Source organism: Mixophyes fleayi, chromosome 1 (genome assembly GCF_038048845.1).
Source record: "Mixophyes fleayi isolate aMixFle1 chromosome 1, aMixFle1.hap1, whole genome shotgun sequence".
Classification (NCBI taxonomy): domain Eukaryota; kingdom Metazoa; phylum Chordata; class Amphibia; order Anura; family Limnodynastidae; genus Mixophyes; species Mixophyes fleayi.
This window is the reverse complement of record NC_134402.1, coordinates 253,690,940-253,712,093: the sequence shown is the minus strand read 5'-3', so window position 1 is coordinate 253,712,093 and position 21,154 is coordinate 253,690,940. Positions and strand designations below refer to the sequence as shown.

General features: G+C 39.9%; 1 protein-coding gene across 1 annotated transcript in view; it reads left to right on the top strand.

Moving 5' to 3' along the window:
* Positions 1–21,154, top strand: part of MPDZ (multiple PDZ domain crumbs cell polarity complex component) — a 128,644-nt gene that overhangs the window by 46,681 nt on the left and 60,809 nt on the right. The window contains exons 14-21 of the mRNA XM_075209684.1: positions 609–755; positions 2,591–2,761; positions 4,058–4,147; positions 4,575–4,760; positions 5,748–5,957; positions 6,703–6,819; positions 7,249–7,404; positions 20,302–20,640. Coding sequence (XP_075065785.1) covers positions 609–755; positions 2,591–2,761; positions 4,058–4,147; positions 4,575–4,760; positions 5,748–5,957; positions 6,703–6,819; positions 7,249–7,404; positions 20,302–20,640 — 1,416 coding nt within the window. The remainder of the gene's footprint in view (positions 1–608; positions 756–2,590; positions 2,762–4,057; positions 4,148–4,574; positions 4,761–5,747; positions 5,958–6,702; positions 6,820–7,248; positions 7,405–20,301; positions 20,641–21,154) is intronic.

Below are 21,154 nucleotides of genomic sequence, written 5' to 3'. Positions count from 1 at the left end.
GTTACTAATTATAACAGAACATAACTTTATTGCAATTTTAGATGATGTATTTTAGCAATTGCACTTTCAGCAATTGTGTAGAAAACACTTGAAGCCATCTCATCTACCAAGCATTTACAGAAATTATCTTGGATGCTTATTGATATTAACATTAGTTGGAATTAGTCTAAAAAATTTGGTCCAGTATTAAGAAAGAGGGCCATGGCTATAACAAAGTGTAGAGTATAACCAGTAGGTGTTTTAACTAAATTCAAACTGCAAACATGCAAAAAAGTGTGACCTGTTTGCATACTAAATTTAAAGGTTTGGTTATCCGTCCACTTCACATTTATAACAGACTTCTATGTCTTATGTCAGCATAATTTTTTTTATATATAATCGGAATAACAATAACTGCCAGTGTATTTTCTAAATCTTTTTATATTTTCATTTCTGAGATGACAGTTGGAGTGTGCTAAGGGTTTTTTTGTCAAAACACAGCACAGTCTATAAGGTTGCTATGGAAACATTAGCTATTGCATACTTTCACACAACTAAATAAGTCTGAGTTGATACTTTTTCAAAAGAAAGTTTGTAATTCTGTGCATTTGCTTTTATATATTTTTCAGGTTGCCCAGGTTAACAAGTTTAGTGAAAGTAGTGGATTAGGCATAAGTCTTGAAGCTTCCAGTGGCCACCACTTCCTGAGATCTATATTACCAGAGGGGCCAGTTGGTCGCAGTGGAAAACTCTACAGTGGGGATGAACTGCTGGAAGTAAGGCCTGTTTTTTAAAATGTTATATGTCAAAGTATATGGACTTTAGTGTTTTTTTGTTTTTTTTTCAAACATTAAGGGTCATTTACTAGGGTTAATAAGATGCACCTGTTTTTGGTGCATGGGAACATGGATAGTTTTTGGCCAAAAATGGTGGCACCTGCATGGGTGCAACATGTTACCACTGCAGCCTGTACAAGTACCACTTATCAGTCTAGACTTCCCAGGTTACCCAATGGTACTGTGAGGGACTGACTGCTGTTCCCCCAGGAGTCCCGCTTTTCAGTAGAGTGTTGTTTTTATTCTTGCTTTCTAGCTAGCTTAGCAGACTGCATGTGAGCCTCATACTCCTTTTAGAGAGTAGCAGGATAGTCTAGACTCTAGGGGCTAGATTTACTAAGCTGCAGGTTTGAAAAAGTGGGGATGTTGCCTATAGCAACCAATCAGATTCTAGCTTTCATTTATTTAGTACCTTCTACAAAATGACAGCTAGAATCTGATTTGTTGCTATAGGCAACATCCCCACTTTTTCAAACCCGCAGCTTAGTAAATCTAGCCCTAGGTGTTCCTTCCATGTATAGGCATGTATGATTACTAGGAACCTGTGACCAAGACAAGACCAATTTTGGTGGTCCATAAATATGCCTGTGCCAGTGTCAGATAAAAGGTCCTACTGGAAAATCGGGGCCGCTCTGCACCGCCCGTGTTCTAGGTGCTGTCCCAAGGGCTGATACCGACCAGGCAACAACTGTGGGTTCAGTTCCTAGTGCAGTCTGTGTACTTCATTTCCCACCTACTTATCCTGATGGGGTGGGGATTCAGTATGTTATTGACTTTTCAAGGAAAGTTGAAGGCCTGCAGGCGCATCATTCCTTGGAGTATAAATACCTCCCTTTCACATTGATCACACTTCTGTGGAATGTTGGGGATGAGACAGTGGTGGATGATTCCTCAACATATGAAAAAAGCAAAACTAGGGAAGATGATGGGGACCTTAGACAATTTGATAACTTTACAGAATCCGAAAGGTTCTTTTGTCTGATTACCTCCTTCCAACTACACATTTTCACATAAACCAATATCTAGTGGGGGACAATCTTGGGCCCTCGCCTTAGCAAATTCAAGGAATCGAAGCTTCACTTCTTGGATGTCGTGTTGTCTGTAGATCTATCTGCCTTGCAAAAAATAGTCAATCTTTGTTATTTATGTGGGCCATAGCAATGGATGCTATGCCTTCTCCCACTCAATCTCCCTTTGGATCAGCACGTAAGATGGCAGGCCTATTTTGTAGTGGGATATCCTCCCCTCCCTTTGAAGATGGCTTTTGGATGCTGCACCTTCTCTGTTCCTCTACTACTGTAGTCTTTCTCAGACTTTTCAAGGACACGGGCCCACCCACTTATGAATTATGAAATACAAAAATCCCCTCTTTCCAGTGTGTAAATAAGCCTTACTGAATTACTGAAAGGTTTGCATGACAAGCACCAGGCAATCACACATCTTTGCTGCAGTGCTCAGCAAGAGTCAATTTTACAGTGAAATATATATATATATATATATAGCAGCAGAAAATAATAGCGCTACTAATTCTGCAGCGCTGTACAGAGAACTCACATCAGTCCCTGCCCCATTGGGGCTTACAATCTAAATCCCCTAACATACAGACTAGGGTCAATTTGTTAGCAGCCAATTAACCTATCAGGTAGTTTTTGGAGTGTGGGTGGAAACCGGAGTACCCGGAGGAAACCCACGCAATATAGTATTTGTGTGTGTGTGTTTATATATTTATTTGTACCTTGTATTTTAGACATGGTGGACTTTGTTATTTTTTGAAGGTGAATGAAATCTCTCTCCTTGGTCAAAATCATAAAGATGTTATAAACATCTTGAAAGAACTGCCAATCAGCGTAACTATGGTGTGCTGTCGCCCAGTTCAACAGGTTACTGGCCATTTCGGTGCTGAAGAAAGGTGCATTTCTGAACATGACATCCATTTGATTGAACAAGTATGTATTAAAGATGCATTACTGATTGTTTACGTTTCAAAACTCTAAATAAATCATAGCTGCCTCCCACAAATATTTGTGAAATGAAAACCCTTGTGCCCTTATCATCGTGAATTCAAGAAAGAGAGCTTCACCCCTTGGATGTGGTGTGTTGTCTGCGGATCTATCGCTTCGGCACTCAGAATTGTCATCAATCTTTGGCCTTTATGTGGGCTCTAGTAATGGAGGCAGTGCCTCCTCTCAGTCACACTGCTGCTGAATCAGGATAGCAATCCAGTAGGCCTTTTCTTCTACTGGGGGTACTGATTACTTCTGGGCCGAGAGCACACTCAATCTGGGAGGATGGTCCTTCTTTGATGGTATATTTTTCAACAACTTGAAAGAGCAGCCACTCAGTGTAACTATGGTGTGCTGTTGTCCAGTTCGACAGGTTTCCATTGTTTTCAGTGCTGAAGAACAGTGCATTTCAGAACATGACATCTTATTGAAAAAGTATTTGTTACTTTTCTGGTATAAATATGCTTTACTAAAGCAATCCCATTTGAATCGGTGGAATGGAAAACCAGGTCAGCTGGTATCTTTCATCATCATGTCTGTAAATCATTGGCCAATGTGGGAATGGTAGGGAGTGTATACCCACTGATTCACAGAACAATCCTTTGGCCAGCTCATGAACCGTGCAAATTGGCTCTCTATGTGGTTAAATTGCTCTCAGATCTATGCATGTGTTAAACAGGCCAAACGATCAGATTGCAATGGGTGTGGCCAGCATAAGACATCAATACATTACTTTCTTGTGGGGACATTACATTAGTAGTCCTTAGTAGCGTAATGGGTAGTCCATACTAGTAATCGCATACTAAAACACTTCTGCTAGTGTGAAATATATTCAATTCAGTAGGCTTGTAAAGTGGCAGAGAATGACAGGTTAAAATAATTCCAATGTGTAGGTAATCTATCTTGAGGCGTTCCGTGAAATATTTTACTATACTACAGTATATATAAAACAGGCTATACATTTGCCATGTACTATTTAATTGGTTATTAGTCAATACTTGTGCCAAAAGCTTCCAGGAATAGTATATGAAATGCATGCAGTATAATTATGTACCTTATAAGTAAATTGTAACACATATATTTAACTCAAGTAATTGCATAAGAGAAAACCTAAATGCAATCATGAGATCCAGATAAATAGAGATTTATCAAAAAAGAAACGTGTTTTTTTTAACATGTTTGATTTTATGTTTTGTATAAATAATCTGAGAAAATGTTCTGTTCTATTGTACATTACAGGACGACAACATATCCACTACTCCATTATCTGCACTTTTGAAAATGCAAGAGGATATACCTGCAATTCCTAGTCTAAGTAAAGAATCACAGGTAGTGTATTTGTTTTCTGTCAACAGCACCACCTATAGGTGTTTTTATGCTAGATTTAATATCTGGAAAACCAGAACTTGTTTTTTGGCTTGTTTTTTTTAAATGAAATAAAAGTGTTGAAGCTTCACACTAGCTTTTTAGAGTTGAAAGGATGCATGGAAATTCCATGTAATTCCAGCATCGGGCTGGTTTGAAAGAGCAATAATTCATATATAATCCTGGCTGAGTGTGGGCGCAAATGTCTTTTTAGAATAAGTAAGAGGAGTTAAATTTTGAGAAATATTCCTTTCTGTTATAATATACAGGCTGTGTGTTTTAAAGATTCCATTTTGCGTTTATGTGAAAATAATAGTCACTTTATTGATTTACTCTTTACGTTTTATATTGTTTGTTATATAAGTTGTAAAGCAGTGCCTTGTGATTTTAGGATCAGGTTGACTTTGGTGCTATTGGCTCTTCGGAGACCGATGATTTAAACGTGGCAGCAGGTGATGATAGCCCAAGCATTGAAGATACACAAGGATCTCCTTTGGCAATGTGGGAAACTGATGTTCAGAACATTGAACTGGAAAAGGGAAGCCTTGGACTTGGTTTCAGTATTTTAGATTACCAGGTTGGTTTTACAATACTTAATGCTTTATGCACCACACTCCGTTCAAGGTTTATTGGGTGATCAATGACCTTGAAATCCAATTTCAAGTGATAGTACCTAATAAACCGAAAGTATAAAATCATTTTTAACTATTTTCTGATACATTTTATTTAATTTTAATGTGCAATGTATTTCTCTTTGTAAACAAATAAATTCCATTTTTAATACTGCCCTTCCAACCTCATTGTGTTGCTTGTCATTTTTTGAAGCTTGCTGTCATCTAGTGATATTCATAAGGAGGTTTATCCTGTGACTTCAAGCTCTCCACTGGCAATTGCTAATTACTTGCACAACACATTAAAATGTTTTGATGGACTTTTCCTGTATGTGCTTGAATTGAAAGTAATTTGTGAACCATAAACTTATGTTTATGAATAATATAACATGAATGTTATTATATAATTTACACATAACTTATGTACTTTCTCTGCCTCTTTACATTGTATAGACAAAAGACCGAAGTATTGCATCCGTCTATTACCGAAAGACTTGTCTGAGCAGCCGCTATCGGCGAATACTTCCGGGTCTGTGACGTCACAACTGACGTCATCACGCCCGATGTACGTTTCGCCTTGAGCTTTTTCATCACTTTAATGTTTTTAATATTTCGCCTATATGTGATCCTTATAATAAAGGCTTATTTTGCCCAATGATAGGATTCTTAATAGTTATTAAGTTTTAGATATTATATTTACAATTTTCTTATTGATCATCAGTGAACTGGAGTGCTTCTACTTGTATACTTAGACCTTACTTCGGTCTTTTGTCTATATGTTAGGTTCTATATTGAAAGTGCACCCCCTCTAGGTTTCATTTGGTATATAATTGTGATTTGGAAGAATGAGGAAGTTTCTATTCCTAGTGGGATAACTATCCCTTTTTTGTACTCTTTACATTGTAACCTAGTAAGTAGACTTAATTGATCTGTACCTTAATGGTGTCCCTTAGGATCCAGTTGATCCAGCAAGCACTGTGATAGTAATCCGCTCGTTGGTGCCTGGTGGCGTTGCAGAAGAAGATGGACAACTTTTGCCTGGTGACCGCCTGATGTTTGTCAATGAGATCAATTTGGAGCATGCCAGCTTAGAGCAGGCTGTTCAGGCACTTAAAGGTGCCCCCGTAGGAAAAGTTAGCATTGGAGTTGCAAAACCTTTACCAGTAAGAATGTTTCTTTTACATTTATTATGTTGGTTACAGCCAATTGTATTTCAGTTTCACCCACTTAAGAGAACATTACATCAACGTTGATTTAATTAAACCTGGGGTATTCTGCTGTGCATACTTATAACTTTATAGGTCATTTAAGTAAGTGGAAAATTTATTTTAAAAAAACAGTATTAAAAAAAAGACAGAATGAAGGAGAGATTGAATTAGAAGGAAAGAAATACAAACATAACCAAAATTGAGTACAAAAGCCCTAAGTGGATTTTTTTTCCCCTTATTATTTTCAGCCTTTCTGTATCCACTCCTGAATGTTTAATTATCCAAGCTCAAGTCTATTGACATCTGAAATAATTGGGAATCATACACAGAAAAGATCTTTGTGCAATGTTTTTCTTTGTGTGTGTGTATGTGGCTAACCCGTTATGGAGTTATTTATCCTAATGTCTCAAGCCATTTAACTACTTTGCTTCTACTAAAATCAAAACTCCCCAGAGTTAATCAGGTCACTAAACACATTGTTGTTGCATTTTTATTGTGTGTCTCTACTGTCAGTAGTGAGTGTCAAGCAGTGTACATTAATTTAATTTTGCGAAAGCTAATACAAATTGTTGAGTGACTTTCTACATTAAGATTGAGGTTAATTGTTGCTTTAAAAACTTGCTGAACTTTCCTGTTGCACGCACTGTCCTTCTATTCTGTCATTTAACCAAGTCCACCCGGGACCTCCTTGTTTCTGCAGCTGTCACCAGAAGAAGGTTATGTCTCTGCTAAGGACGACTCTGCTTTCTACACTGCACACTCATATGATGAGGAAGGGCTCATTGATGCTCCCCTTTTCCATGCTGAACTAGCCCTGGTCAGTGTCAGCATTTGTCTTAGGAAAAGCTCAGTTTTAGAGACTGTGTGGCTTCATATTCATTTTATAACTTGGAATGATAAAAATGATTTGACCCATAATTTGTATTGTTGAATTTACAATTTGAAGTATTGATTCTTGTTTATGTATCTTCCTCTTCTTAGCTCTGATTGTTCTAGTATACGCTGCACTAAATTCTGTGACATTGCTTTATTGGCCATTATGGCATTACAAATAGTACATACATGATGAATAGCCCCAGCTGTGAAAGTCCCCTAATTTTAATTACTGAAGACATTCTTTGTGTTTTACATTCTAGAACCGGACTTGGGGTCTCATCTTTAGTTCATTAAATAAATTATTTTTATGATTTTTAAACAGCTTTGCATAAGCACTTTTGTAAGTTATTTACTATTTCTGTTACTTTAGGTTGAGAACACCACTGATGCTGACCTGACAGGCGAATGTAGTATAGAATCTCGCTTTCCTCACAATGATGGATCACTCCAGACTTCTATGTTAGCCTTGCATGGCAGTGGCTATGATGAAGAACTCCTTAATGACTTAACTAGCTGTTCTCTGCAGGTTAGTAGATATTGTTTACAGTATATAAAGCACTGACATGTAATGTAACAAGTATTTCTCTTTCATCCATCTGGGGGACACTCCTTAACCATGGGGTTGAGTCGGGGGGAGGAGTCTGGCACCCAAAGAGTTAACTTTTTTCAGCTTGACAGCATATCACCCCCGCCAATTCCCACATACCTCAGTTTTGGATTGGGTGCCCTTGGAAGAAGGTTGCACCTGAAGAGCTCCAAGAGACACAGTGAACAGGGTTCACTGGTTATAGGTTTTTTCCTTTTCTTTTGCAGTTTTTTTCTTTTGACAGTGGCGAGAGGCTCCGTGCAAAAGGAGCTGACTCGTGGGAGAAGCGCCTGTCGGGGGGGCGGCCCCGCCCCGCCCCGCTGACAGAGAGGTAAGAAGCGCTTCTCACAGCGGGAAGCAGTCGGCAAGAGACTCTCCCCGCTGATGCAGGACGGGTGCTGCCATTACTGCTGAGGTTCCCCGGAGGCCAGCTGGAGTATACCAAGTTCCTCCTCCCATGGGGATGGCAGTGAATTCTTGAGGATGGCGCGCTTTGAGTAGCGCTAGCGGGGAACACATTCTAACAGGTTTTCCCCTAATATAAGAGAAAGGGCAAAACGCTGTTAAGGTAAACAACACAGAAGGAGAGCCAGTGGAAGGGGAGTGTGTTTGAGGAACACCGCTTCCCCCCCCCCCCCCCCCCCCCCCCCTGCTGAGTGAGCACGTGGAAGATCCCTTTTTTGGCGCCAAGCTTCAAAAGGAGGACAGGTGTAGCAGTCATTTGAATAGAAGTGCACTGTTGACACATATCTTCCACGCTAAGTATCACTTTGTTTCTTCTGTATATGCATGTGTATTATAAGACTATGAGGTGTTGAGAGAACTGTGTTTAAGGAAAACTATAAAGTTCTCCAAACGTGATTTAGTTTTTCTTATCTTGTGATGGCAGATAAAAGCAAAACAACACGTACCAAACGTAATGTCTGTTCAAAATGTAATGTTAAACTAACAAGTGAACGGCTGGATCAGGGGGGGCTCTGTGCAGCCTGCACTGTGGCTCCTGTGAAACAGCCTATAGACACCTCCACCATAACGGTAGATCCTCCTGAGTGGGCGGCTGCCTTAACACAGGGAGTTAATACCCTTGTAAATCTGTTATCTAATCCAGTTGAGATCCCAGCTACATCTGTGGTTTCTCAGGGTATAACAGTAGGAATGACAGATGAGTCATTTTCCCCAGGGGTCGGTGTATCTCCCTCCCTGGCCCTCCCGGGGGTTTCCCAGATGGGAGAGGTGGGTTGGTCAGCGGTGGCTAAAAGCCTGGATCGGCTTACCCATCTACTGGAGAACCCCAGACACAAGTGTAGTGTTAAAAGACGTAGACAAACAGCTAAAGCGCTGTGGTCAGTGTCAGACTCCGAGAGTTCCTCAGAGGAGGAGGGGGAATTGTTGGACGATTCAGATGTGTCCATTATAGAGTCAGAAGGAAACTCTAGGCACCAGGGTATGGACGATCTGGTAAGAGCAGTTCGTCAGACCCTGGGGTTTGCTGAAGTAGAGGAGATGAAGTCTTTGGACCGCTCCCTCTTTAAGAAGGTTTCTAAGCAGGTGGTCAGGTTCCCTCCCTCAGTTGAGTTGAGGGATATTGTAGAGGCCTCTTGGAAATATCCAGATAAAAGGTTCTCTATGCCAAGGAAGTTTGGCGTATTGTATCCCCTTCAGGAGGAGGATATGACCCGTTGGGAACAGGTGGCAAAGGTAGATAAACCTGTGGCGAGATTGGTTCGTCAGACTACACTACCTGTACCCAGATCAGCGACCTTACAGGACACGACTGACAAGAAATTAGAATCCCTGCTGAAGTCGATCTTCTCGGCCGCCGGTATTAGCCTCAGGCCAGCATTGTCCTCTACCTGGGTAGCTAGGGCCATGGAAGTCTGGGCAGGGCAGTTAGAGTCTGCCTTGCAGGATTCAGATTTACTGCCTCTGGCCATGCAGCTAAGGGAGGCAGCAGGCTATGTATATGAAGCGGCCCATAATTCGGCCTCCATAGCTTCGTCTATTTCAGCTACAGCTGTAGTAGCTAGAAGGGCGTTATGGTTAAGGGCTTGAAATGCGGATTCAGAGTCTTAACGATCATTAGAATCCATCCCGTGCACGGGTGGGATGTTATTTGGTCCAGAATTAGACTCTTGGATTTTACAGGCTTCAGGGGGCAAGAAGACGTCCTTGCCTGTAAATACTCCAAGACCTAGGACTAGGCCTAGGTTTAGTTCTTTCAGACAGCCTCCTTACGGGGGCGGGTCTGGCAGAGGCCAGACTACCGATCCAGGGGCCGTGGAATCCAGGAGACAGTCCCGTAGGGGAAGGTCATCCTTTGCCCCTGTGGCACGGAGAGCTTCTTCTGCCAAGCTGCCGGATAGACCAGCGGCATGACTACCACCCACCTCTGGTTCCAGAGGGTGGGGTGGGAGGACGGCTGCTTGGGTTTGCCCGGCAGCAGACAGGGTCCTCGGTAGACGAGTAGGTCCAGAACATCGTGATAGAATTCATGGGACCAGCTCACCTCAGGTTTTGGAAAAAATTACCTCGCTGGCTTCTGTCAAATCAGAAAGAGCTCAGGGCTGTCGATTTGCTTCCTTCAGACGAAGCTATACAGGCTTAGAATTTCCAGTAAGGGAAAAGGTTTTAGTCACACCCATTCAGGGTGCTAAGGCTAGACGAGTTGTTTAGTCTATGACCGAACTTCTAGAGTCTGAAAGGGTCACAGAGAATCCCTTGTCTAAGAATGAGTTTCTTGAGACTAGTGAGGGACTTGGTACGCAGCAGAAGGTTGTCTCCACAGGACAAGTTGAGGTCCTAGATGGAGTGGACAGGCAGGATCCTGTCAGACAAGAGGCTGTCAGTAGCCAGGTCTTTGAAGCTGCTGGGAAAGATAGTGACATCTTTCGCGACCTTACTCTGGGCAGGGTCCCATCCCAGAGGAGCATTCCCGTGCTCGAGGTACCAGTAGAGGAGGTAGGTCCTCAGCTGGTGGTTGCTGGACAAGAACCAAACAGAAGAACAAAGACAAATAAATATTTGGACGTAGTGAGGGCATTACGTATATATGTTAAGAGATCTGCAAGGATATGTAAGACAGAGTCTCTATTTGTGTTGTTTGACTTTTCCAAACGGGGATGGCCAGCATCTAAGCAAACTATTGCCAGATGGCTTACCCTGACTATCAGGGAGGCTTATGTCCAAAGTATTAATCTCCCTGTGCCGAAACGTATTGTTGCCCATTCTACCCGGTCGGTTGGGGCGTCTTGGGCGGCTCGTAATGGAGCCACGGCGGACCAGCTGTGCAGAGCAGCCACCTGATCCTCGGTCCATACCTTTACGAAATTCTACCAATTTAATATATTTGCGTCTGGGGACGCCTCCTTTGGCCGTAGTGTTCTACGTGCAAGGAGATCAGAGCGGTCCCACCCTTCAGAGGGATTGCTTTTGTAAGTCCCCATGGTTAAGGAGTGTCCACCAGATGGATGAAAGAGAAAACGGGATTTATACTTACGATAAATCTTTTTCTCTGAGTCCATCTGGGGGACACTCCCATCCCCCCCGTTTTTTCGTTGTTTTGTCTCCACTCCCCCCTCTGTTGAGTGGTGTGTCTTGGTTGATTTGCCTATCTTCCTAATGGCTTTTGTAATCAAACTGAGGTATGTGGGAATTGGCGGGGGTGATATGCTGTCAGCTGAAAAAAGTTAACTCTTTGGGTGCCAGACTCCTCCCCCCGACTCAACCCCATGGTTAAGGAGTGTCCCCCAGATGGACTCAGAGAAAAAGATTTATCGTAAGTATAAATCGCGTTTTTTTCTTTTTTTTTTCTACAACCATTTTTTGATCATTTGGATGTATTTTTAGATACTACAGTTATATTAAAGTTAGATATGTGAAACAATTTAAGCTGGCCCAAATGAGCAATTGTGCAGTCTTCGAGAGTCTTCGAGAGTCTTTGAAGTCAAACCAGTTGCTGCCTTACCTTTTCAGATATTTTAGACATTAAGTATTTGGATCAGTTTACATTTTCAGCAAATTAGACTAGACTTTATATGGTAGCTGCGCTTAAGCACAATGTCTAACAATGAATCTGGTGTCCTGAGCTGAACATTTTCATTTAAGAGCCAAGTTCTTGAAATATGGTAATATGTTTAGTTGTAATGTTTCAACTGGTCTAATTTGTATTGGCCATCTCCAATTTTTGCAGAGATATAATAAATTTCATATAAGGCTACCAAATTTTCCTATAGTATACACGGTCCTTGCTAAAAATATTGGCATCCTTACATTTTTCTAATAATAAACCATTTCTTCCAGAAAATTGTTGAACTTCAAAAATAGTTTTGGTATCTACATATCTATTTCTGGTTTGCAATGGAATAAAACACAAAAAGAAAGAAAATTTTATTTGTAGTTTATTCCACACACACATCCTTAAATGGACCAGACACAATTAGTACTACCTTTTGGAAATACAAGACCGAAATGGAAGTTGCTAAATCAATTCATGGGTTCACAGCAGGGGCTTGAATGGTTGGGGTTAACTATAAAGGAACAAACACAGAAAAAAAAACCCCAGCACACAGCTGGGAATCATTAAAGAGGTGCTATTTTACTTGTACATAAATTGCAGAAGTCTCATATTTACAAAATGTTTGTAACTATAAGCAACCCGTCCTGTCAAGTCACTTCTGCTAATAGAGTGAATCTACCGCTAAACAATGATAGTCCCTATATTGAGTCATACATTCGTTTGTTTTTAATTGAGAGCTAACTTACCAAGAGGTACCCCAGGAACCGCCAAATGGCAATAGGGGACCAGCACTCCCCAACAGCTACTGATCCCAAACATTCCTGATGGGGAGTTCTGGTCTCCTATAGCCATTTGGAGGTTTCTACAGACACAAGTTAACGTCCGTTCCAACTCGCATCATCCGTTGCCAACTCGATGAAAGGTTATATGATGGTGGGAAACTCGGTAGGGTCCCACTGCTGAGAGCTGACCGAGTATGTATCACGACTTGTGAAACAAATATATATACACACTGAGTACTGTGCGAAAGTTTTAGGCTGGGCGCAGACAAAATGCTGCATAGTAGGAGTACTTTCAAAAAATAGAGGTGTTAATAGTTTATATTTATCAATTAACAAAATGCAAAGTGAATGAACATAAATGAAATCAAACCAATATTTGGTGACCACGGCACCCGATATTGCAGATTTTCCTGCACACCTCTACGCTGTGCGAGGCAATGTCCGTGATTGTGCATTACCACAGAGTGCCCCCATGACAATTCGGCTAGGGTGTCAATAATTTTGTCAGTGCCATATTTTATTTTATTTTTATTTGAAAGGAATGCAATATTAAATTCAGAATCAGTAATGTTCTGAAATATTAACATAAAGAATTGTGGAGACCAAACACTGTTGTTAATTTTTCTTTATGATTAGAATAAATTGTGAGTTGTTTGAAATAAAAATGCGAGAGTGCCAATATTTTTGTCCATGACTGTAGTATGTACTTTAATCCATCAATTGATTTTGTGCAAATACATCATCAAAACTTTTGCAACTTAACTTGTGCATTTGCAGGAATTCTTTATTTGTCAAGCCCAATAAAAAAAAAATACCACCACATAATCGCATGTGATCAGCAGAAGGATTTCCTTGTGCCACAGGCTGTTGTCTTGAGAACTGCTATTCAGACATTGTTAGAAATGCTGACGGACTCTCTACTATAGATTTCCAAGATCATATGTGCTAATGCAGTAGAGGCAGCCATCATCACTTCAATTGACTATACAGCTTGTTTGGGAGTAGCATATTAGGTGGGTGGTGCAAATCCACTTTCACTGACCCCTCATCCATGCTACAAAAGCAGCATGGGTGAGTAATGTTGGAGTTCTATTTACTAGTCAGTTTTGCCCATCATTTTATAATATTGAAATTGGCTTTATATTTCATAGTGGTTGAGTAGAATCTTTTTTTTACTCAAATGGGCGCTGCATTGTATGCCAATCAAATGTTGGTATGTTTACTGCTCCAACGTGTACTGGAACAGCCTGATTGTGCTGTATAGCTATGATCAGACTGGACTGCATAAAAAGCTTACCATGGACTGTTTAAAATGTAAACTAATAGCCCCTCTGACCCCGCCCCACTGCCTGACCAAGCTCAGAATATCTCAGCTCTTTTCCTATGAACAGAGTTGGGTTTGGAAGGTCAAATTCTATTCTATTATTATTATAATTATTAGGTAGGATAATAAATAATTCACCGGTCGAGCTGGTCACCGGGGCTTCCAGGTTTGGTCCTACCACCCCCTAATCCCCCCTCTTCGCTACTTTCTTTCTCCTCCCTCCCTTAGCTATTGCATACACCTATATACTTTTGTATGCCTCATTCAGGTTGTTTGTTTGTTCTCGCCTGGTATCATACATTTACCTTTGTACAATATACTTTTGCTCCATTCGAGAATTGTATAATTTCCTTATTTAATTTTCGAGGTATCACTTGTGTTTATCTGCTTGTGTCCATGTGGAATATTTGTGTATTGCTTACCAAAAATTATAAATAAAGTGTGTAAAATTTATAAAATAAAATGCAAACTAGTAGGGTTGGTGTGAAAATGGAGAGAGGTTAAAGAAAGCTAGTCAGAAACCGGCTGATCGTGTGTAACGTAATCTAAGTGTAGTACTTAACACTTTTGTTCAAGCTGACACAAAAAGTGTTCCTGCATAAGCAAAGTGAGTAGAATGCAGCAGTGTATAGAGAACATTGTGTGAAGGCACCCAGGGAGTGGCTGTTATTCAGTGGAAAAAGTGGGGTCACTAGCTGCTCTATAGTTAAGTGTAGGGGAACACACTGGGTACTGTACTCTATGGGGGAAGGGATCAACCATCTGCAGTACTCTGTGGGATTAGGAAAGGACACTGGCAGCAAATCTCAGTGCTGGGTGATCAAAATAAAAGTGCCTGGTCTGTGGTACCATGGTTGGAGAATAAATATATATAATATATATCTAATATATAAATGCTTAGTGGCGTCTGTGTGTGGAAAAAAAACACCAAGTTGCAGCGCCACCTGCTGGGCAGAGTTATACACTGACCTACTAAATTCTTAGTGTGTGTGGGAAAAAAAATTCAAAAGGCTGAAATTTGGTAGGGCTCAAACTCATTTTCGTGAGGTAATTTTACCTCATGAACACACATGTGTAGAGGCGTGCGTTAGTGTGTGTGTGTGTGTGTGTGTAAAAAACTATTTTCTCAGAAAGGGCTCATCCAATTGACCTGAAATTTGGTATACTGACATTATTTGACAAAAAAATTAGAATAGTCAAGTCAGTTAACTTCCATCATCCCCCCTTCCCCATCGTGGGAGGGGTAGTAAAGGCTAAATTTACGAGTTGAGGGGTCAAACTCATTTTCGTGAGGTAATTTTACCTCATGAACACACATTAAAAAGGGGGCTTGCGTCGGGATGTAACGATCTTCCCCTGAGGAGGCCTGGGCTAGGCCCAAATACATGACAAGAACCTTTTTAAGACCTTAAGTATCTTGATTTGACTAGAATGCATGAGTATCATGCACGGGTTAACTTGTATGTATATGTATATATATATATATATATATATATATATATATATATATATATATATATATATATATATATATATAACACATAACAGGAAAGGCACTCACGTTTGTAGATATTTCTCCAGCCTGGGTGCAGGAACTCCAATAACGTGAATGTAAAAAATAGTATAATTAGGAGGCACTCACAGGACTTTTCAGAATATTAAAGTATTTATTCCATTAAAAATTGGTCAACGTTTCGAGCTCCACACAGCCCTTTATCAAGACTAACACCACAGTGAACCAAACACCCTTATATATCCTATATAGTGGGAGTGAACCAATCAGGCAATCACCAGCTGTATACCTATATATATCAAATATATCTGTTATTTACATGCATTATCTTGTTATTTCCAGACATTATAAATTTATATAGAGGTCTTCACAAATGTGTGAGGTTTCCTAATGTTGGCTGACCCTTTGGAGGTACTGGTTCTAAGTCACTCGAGCAAAAGTTTGAAATTACAACGGTACTTTTATTGTGCACAAACGCAAACACTAGAAAATGCAGTATTATATAAATGCCAGGCAGATTTACCACACTCACTGTAACTTACTGTCCACTTGGTCCCAGCCACTTGGCCTAAAATATTCTCCTCTCTATAAGCATTGTAGACGTCAAGCCCAAGGTCCTTCCTGCTCCAGCAGGCTCACCAAGTAACAGGACTCGCAGGGATTCAGCGTTCTCCAACATCTGTTTCAGAATGTTCAGTCTACCAGAAGCCTAAATTTCAGTACATAAGAGGACATTGCATTCATTGTGATGTGCTATATAAATAAATGGTGATGATGATGATGCTGCGGAGTGCCCCCAAAAAAGTATTTGAAGGCACTCCTTGGCGATGTTTATTTGCTATTTTCTCCTGCACCCCATAGAGGTGCGCAGAAAGATCGGAGGATTCTTACTGTAATGTTTGTAGCTGGACATCGCACTAAATTGAATATGCCCCATAGACTGTCCCAAGCAGAATACAACATCTCAGCCTGGACCCCTCCTTTTTTATATCCAGTTTGCTTCCCACGCTCACCAGGGTGGTCTTAGATAAGGTACCTAACAGAAATTGGCAGTTAATCATAAGGGGGGCTATTATCAGGCTGTTCTTTCCCAACCACTCAGAGATCCTCCTGCTGGTATGACTCCGGACTTTCTAGCTCGCCACAGCCTTGAACAATAGGGCCCCACTAAGGTTAATTAAGGGTCGGGTTTTAGATAAAATCTGAGCGACTCCCAGTTCAGCCTCTTTCATTACTGTTCCCCAGAATACTAGCGATCGTGATTTCCTGTCTCCTGGTGGGCCAGGTTACTTCAACCCCTCTGTCACAGGGAAACTTCCAATAATTACCTAGAACCCACCTTGCCACATTTCACAATAGACAATAACAAAGTCATATATATATATATATATATATATATATATATATATATATATGTATATACAATTAAATATAAACTGCAACAGTTGGGCTACTTTGAACACATTGATACATGCAATGCTCCCTTGCCCCCCACAAGCCTAGATTGGGACTGGACCTTTTCTCTCCCAATCTAGGCTTGTGGGGGACAATATTTGCCCCTAGTTTCGCCAATCTTTTTATGGGTAAGTGGGAAATGGACTACATCTTTGGTGAAAGTAACCCCTTTGTTGCTAACATTAGATTTTACCGCAGATATATAGATGATATCATTCTGATATGGGATGGCACTTTACAAGCTCTGAAGGATTTCTTGTGCTATATTAATATGAATGAACTGAACTTGAGATTCACGTCAAAGGTTAGTGATACAAATATAGAATTCTTAGACTTAGATCTTCGATGTGAGGGTGATAAGATCCATACTAAAACATTTATTAAAGAAGTGGACTCAAACAGCTACTTACATTATGATAGCTGCCATTTTGTTAAGTGGAAAAATAATATCCCTAGATCCCAGTTCAATCGTATTAAACGGAATTGTTCTGATGAAACTACCTACAGAGAACAATCACATGTCTATGCCGAAAGATTCAGAGATAGGTGTTATCCTGAGCAGATCATTTTGGATGCGATATCTAAAACTGATGGTATAGAGAGAAATGATATGTTGGAGTATAAAAATAAGAATGAGAAAGGGAAAAATGAAATTGTTCCATTTATTACAGAATTCAGTAGGGACGAGAAGAGGATTAAATCGGTTCTAAATAAACATTGGAAACTGATTTGTATGGATCCAGTTTTGGGTCCTATGGTTTCACAAAAACCGGATATTGTATTCAAGAAAACAAAAAATCTGAAGTCACTGTTAGCACCTAGCCTTTTGAGAGATGTAAAGGGTACTAAGGAAACCTTCCTAGTTAAACTAGGGAAAGGTGCCTACAGGTGTAATAATTGCAATATGTGTAGATTGTTATCTCCTCTTAATAAAACCTTTATGGATTCCTCAAACCAAAGAGAATTTAAAATTCAAGATCGAATTGATTGTAAAACTACTTCAGTCATCTATTTATTAGAATGCCCTTGTGGTAAGGTATATGTAGGGAAAACTAAAAGGGCCTTAAAATTGCGCCTCCAGGAACATGTGAGGGCTATTAAAAATAAGTCCGAATTGCATACTGTCTCTAGGCATTTCCTTACATGTCATAATGCAGACCCAAGTGGTCTGAGGTTTAAGGGCATTGAACACGTGGTGTTGGGTGCACGTGGTGGAGATTTAGCTAAAAAACTGAGCAGTAGAGAAATGTATTGGGTCTATAGACTTGACACCTTAGCGCCAAAAGGCCTAAATGAAGCTTTTGAAATGACATCTTTTCTCATTTAATGTTTTCTGAGAGTTTCTGATGATGTGCTATTCTTCTCCTTTTTTTTTAGGTTACTCTGTTCATATATGGGCTATTATACAATCGGCATTATGCCCTTTGCTTGTGCACTACCATTCCACCTTTATTATGTACTGTTGTATAGCTAGGAGCTATTTGTATTAGATAGGATTGTGTTGCTTGAGTCTTACCATTTTGTGATTACTGTGTAACTGACCATTTAAGAACTAAGTGGATTGTGGCCATGTTTTTCATGTCTACTAATAGTTTGAGTCCTTTTTGCACATTATGGATTCCATTAGATAGAAGCTGTATGTATTAGATAGGGTCGTTATATTTGTACCTCTCTGTTACTCCATATCTTAAGTATGCATGATTATTTTTCTTGGCCATTACTAATAATGGTTAGTGGTTTCTCCTCTTGTCTAGCTCTGTCTCGCTATCCTGTTTATAACATAGGTCATCGTATGCGCTGTCATGCATTTGTTTTACATACTTGTTTTTTCTTAGTTGCTTGTTAATTCCTGCAACTTTAATCACATTGTCCGCCGACCGGAAGTGAGATACCGGAAGTGAGGTATCGCTCTTGCTGGATCCCGCCCACCTCCCGGCGATATCCTAATTATGAGGATTCTCTGTCTATTTAAGATCAGCGTTGATGTATTGTTTCTATCCCTTGAGAAAGTCTTTATGGAAAGGACGAAACGCGTTGGGAAGTCGTTTTTGCACGCTGTTCTGGACTGATCTTACTGGCTAATTTTGCCCTGCATGCTGTTACATCTGAGCACGAGAGATTGGACAGATAAGCTGTTTTATATTGTGTTTTATGTACGAGCATTATTATACTTAAGCTGCAGTTGAGGCTGCACTGCCTCACTTTTGTATTAAATTTTTTATCACATTTCATTTGTTGTGATGGTATTATACTATATTGGCTTCTTTTTGAGTTCTAGCCAATTTGAAGTGGTGCTATCACTCTGGGAGAAGACCCTGCTGGAGTCAGGACGTTCTGGTGCAGCGTTCTGCTACAGACTACACTCCATGTTAAAGGTCTATGAGCATTAATCTAAGGCGATTTGAATCTGAATTTCTGGTACGGGAATTGCACATTTGCGGATTATCCCAAAGATGTTATATATTTAATGCACTATGTTGGCGCCCCTCTCTCTCTTTTTTGTATTTTATTAGGCTGATACCTGCAGATAGGTGTCGATTGTATTGGGAGCTGCCATCTCATGTACTGAGTATACACACTTTTTTGTCACTATCACTTTGTGGTTGCACATTTATAAGCGCCTGTATAGCTTAGAAATATTGGTGGGAATATATATATATATATATATATATGTATATACAATTAAATATAAACTGCAACAGTTGGGCTACTTTGAACACATTGATACATGCAATGCTCCCTTGCCCCCCACAAGCCTAGATTGGGACTGGACCTTTTCTCTCCCAATCTAGGCTTGTGGGGGGCAAGCCTAGATTCAACCTAAGGTCACTATAAATTCCTTATAGGAAACAGCATAGATCAAAGCAGAATACATGTGGTACAGGGGTCTGTTCAGTGCAGGTGCAAGGTATTCCGCAAAGAATTGCTTTGATCTATTCTGTTTCCTATAAGGAATTTATAGTTCATTAGATTGAATCTGGTATAATTCTTTCTGGCCAAAGGTCTTATAGCCAATCTTCTAGATTCGTTAGAGCGCTTAACTCTTAAAAAGGGTTAGTTGTTTTTCTGTGATAACAGGGTGTCTCTGAATAAATAGTATGGGCAAGGTGATAGAAAGCTTGTCCCTGAAGTATATTTTTCTCCTTCATAAAAATGTATTAAGCCTTTGTTTGCTTATCCACAATAATTTGCTGAAAGGGTTTTTTCTGTCTAAAGTAAATTCAGATATTAAGGTAGATTATGACACTGTAGGCGGACGGAGGACCCTTACTGCTGTACTGTCTGGGCGAGGTAGGACCCTGGCTGCTTTACAGTGTGAGTTCAGGAAAGGTGCAGTGGCTGTGATTCTGTGTGTGGGAAAGGGACACTACTGCTTTAGTGGCTGCTATACTGTGCAGCATGCACTGCTACTAGATTGTAGGGACAGTGTTCACAAACAACTACAGTTCCATTTAGAAGAGTACAATCTCAACTTCATTAAATCATTTTATTCAAAAGTTTACTTTTACGTTTTTCTTGGGGAAAAAACCTGGCACAATTGAATTTCATTATTGTTTAATGTACAATAAATCTAATTTTCCATAAAAATATTGCTTTATGCATTCTAACGTGTTGAAATAAATAATACAAATTGTGAGTTCTATGTAGATTATCAAGAGCATAAACAAAATATTCAGATATGTTATATATAACTAATAGATTTACTTTTGTATGTACTTTTTACATTAATGAAGTTTGCATTTTGAAGGATACCTCTAAGGAAGATGACCCCTTTCATTCCGTGTCTGAAGACAATACTGAAAAGTTCACTTTTCACAATTCGGCTCCTACATCTGAACTTTGGGCTACTTCAACACCAGTTTTGGATTTTAAGTTACCTACAATGGACTTTTATAACCTTAACGTTTGCAAACTCGATGATGCTAAGCAGGCGGAAATGAATAGTAATCCGACTTCTGAGTCAAAGGACCAGTTGGAATTGGGTATTTTTGACAAGCAAATGGAATGCACATCATCTAGTTCATGGATACAGCTAAAAAAACATGCAACTGATACCCCTACTGACTTTCCTGGCTCTGTTTTAAAGGTGAGTAAACTTTGAAATGGTTCTGTTAAAGATTTGACAACCCACAACAATGAGCTTTCAGATGTATACGGAGAATAACATGTCATTTTGTGGAGAAATGTATTTGGTTTAAACCATATGAAGCCAAAATAATAGCTACCTTGCATTAATCCAAGCTACATTTTTAGTCAAAAACTCGTTAATTTACCAAATAGAATTGTTTGCGACTTCTTATTAGCAGTTATGTATTAACTGTTATAGTTTTACAGTCTAGGTATCATTATGAGCTTAATTGCCATATATAGCAGGATAATATCCAGTAGAGTCTGTGGAGGTTCTCGGACAAGCCTTGGAATGGCAACATTGAATACTGCAATTTATTCCAAGCTATTAATACTCAAATGAGCTTTCACAATATAACCGTAAACTAAAAGGAGGGCCCTGCAACTTAAATGGGGGAAAAAAATAAATAAATTGTCAATACACCTTCAAAGATTACCTCTTTTTAGGCAATGTTTTTGCCTCCTTGCTAGTA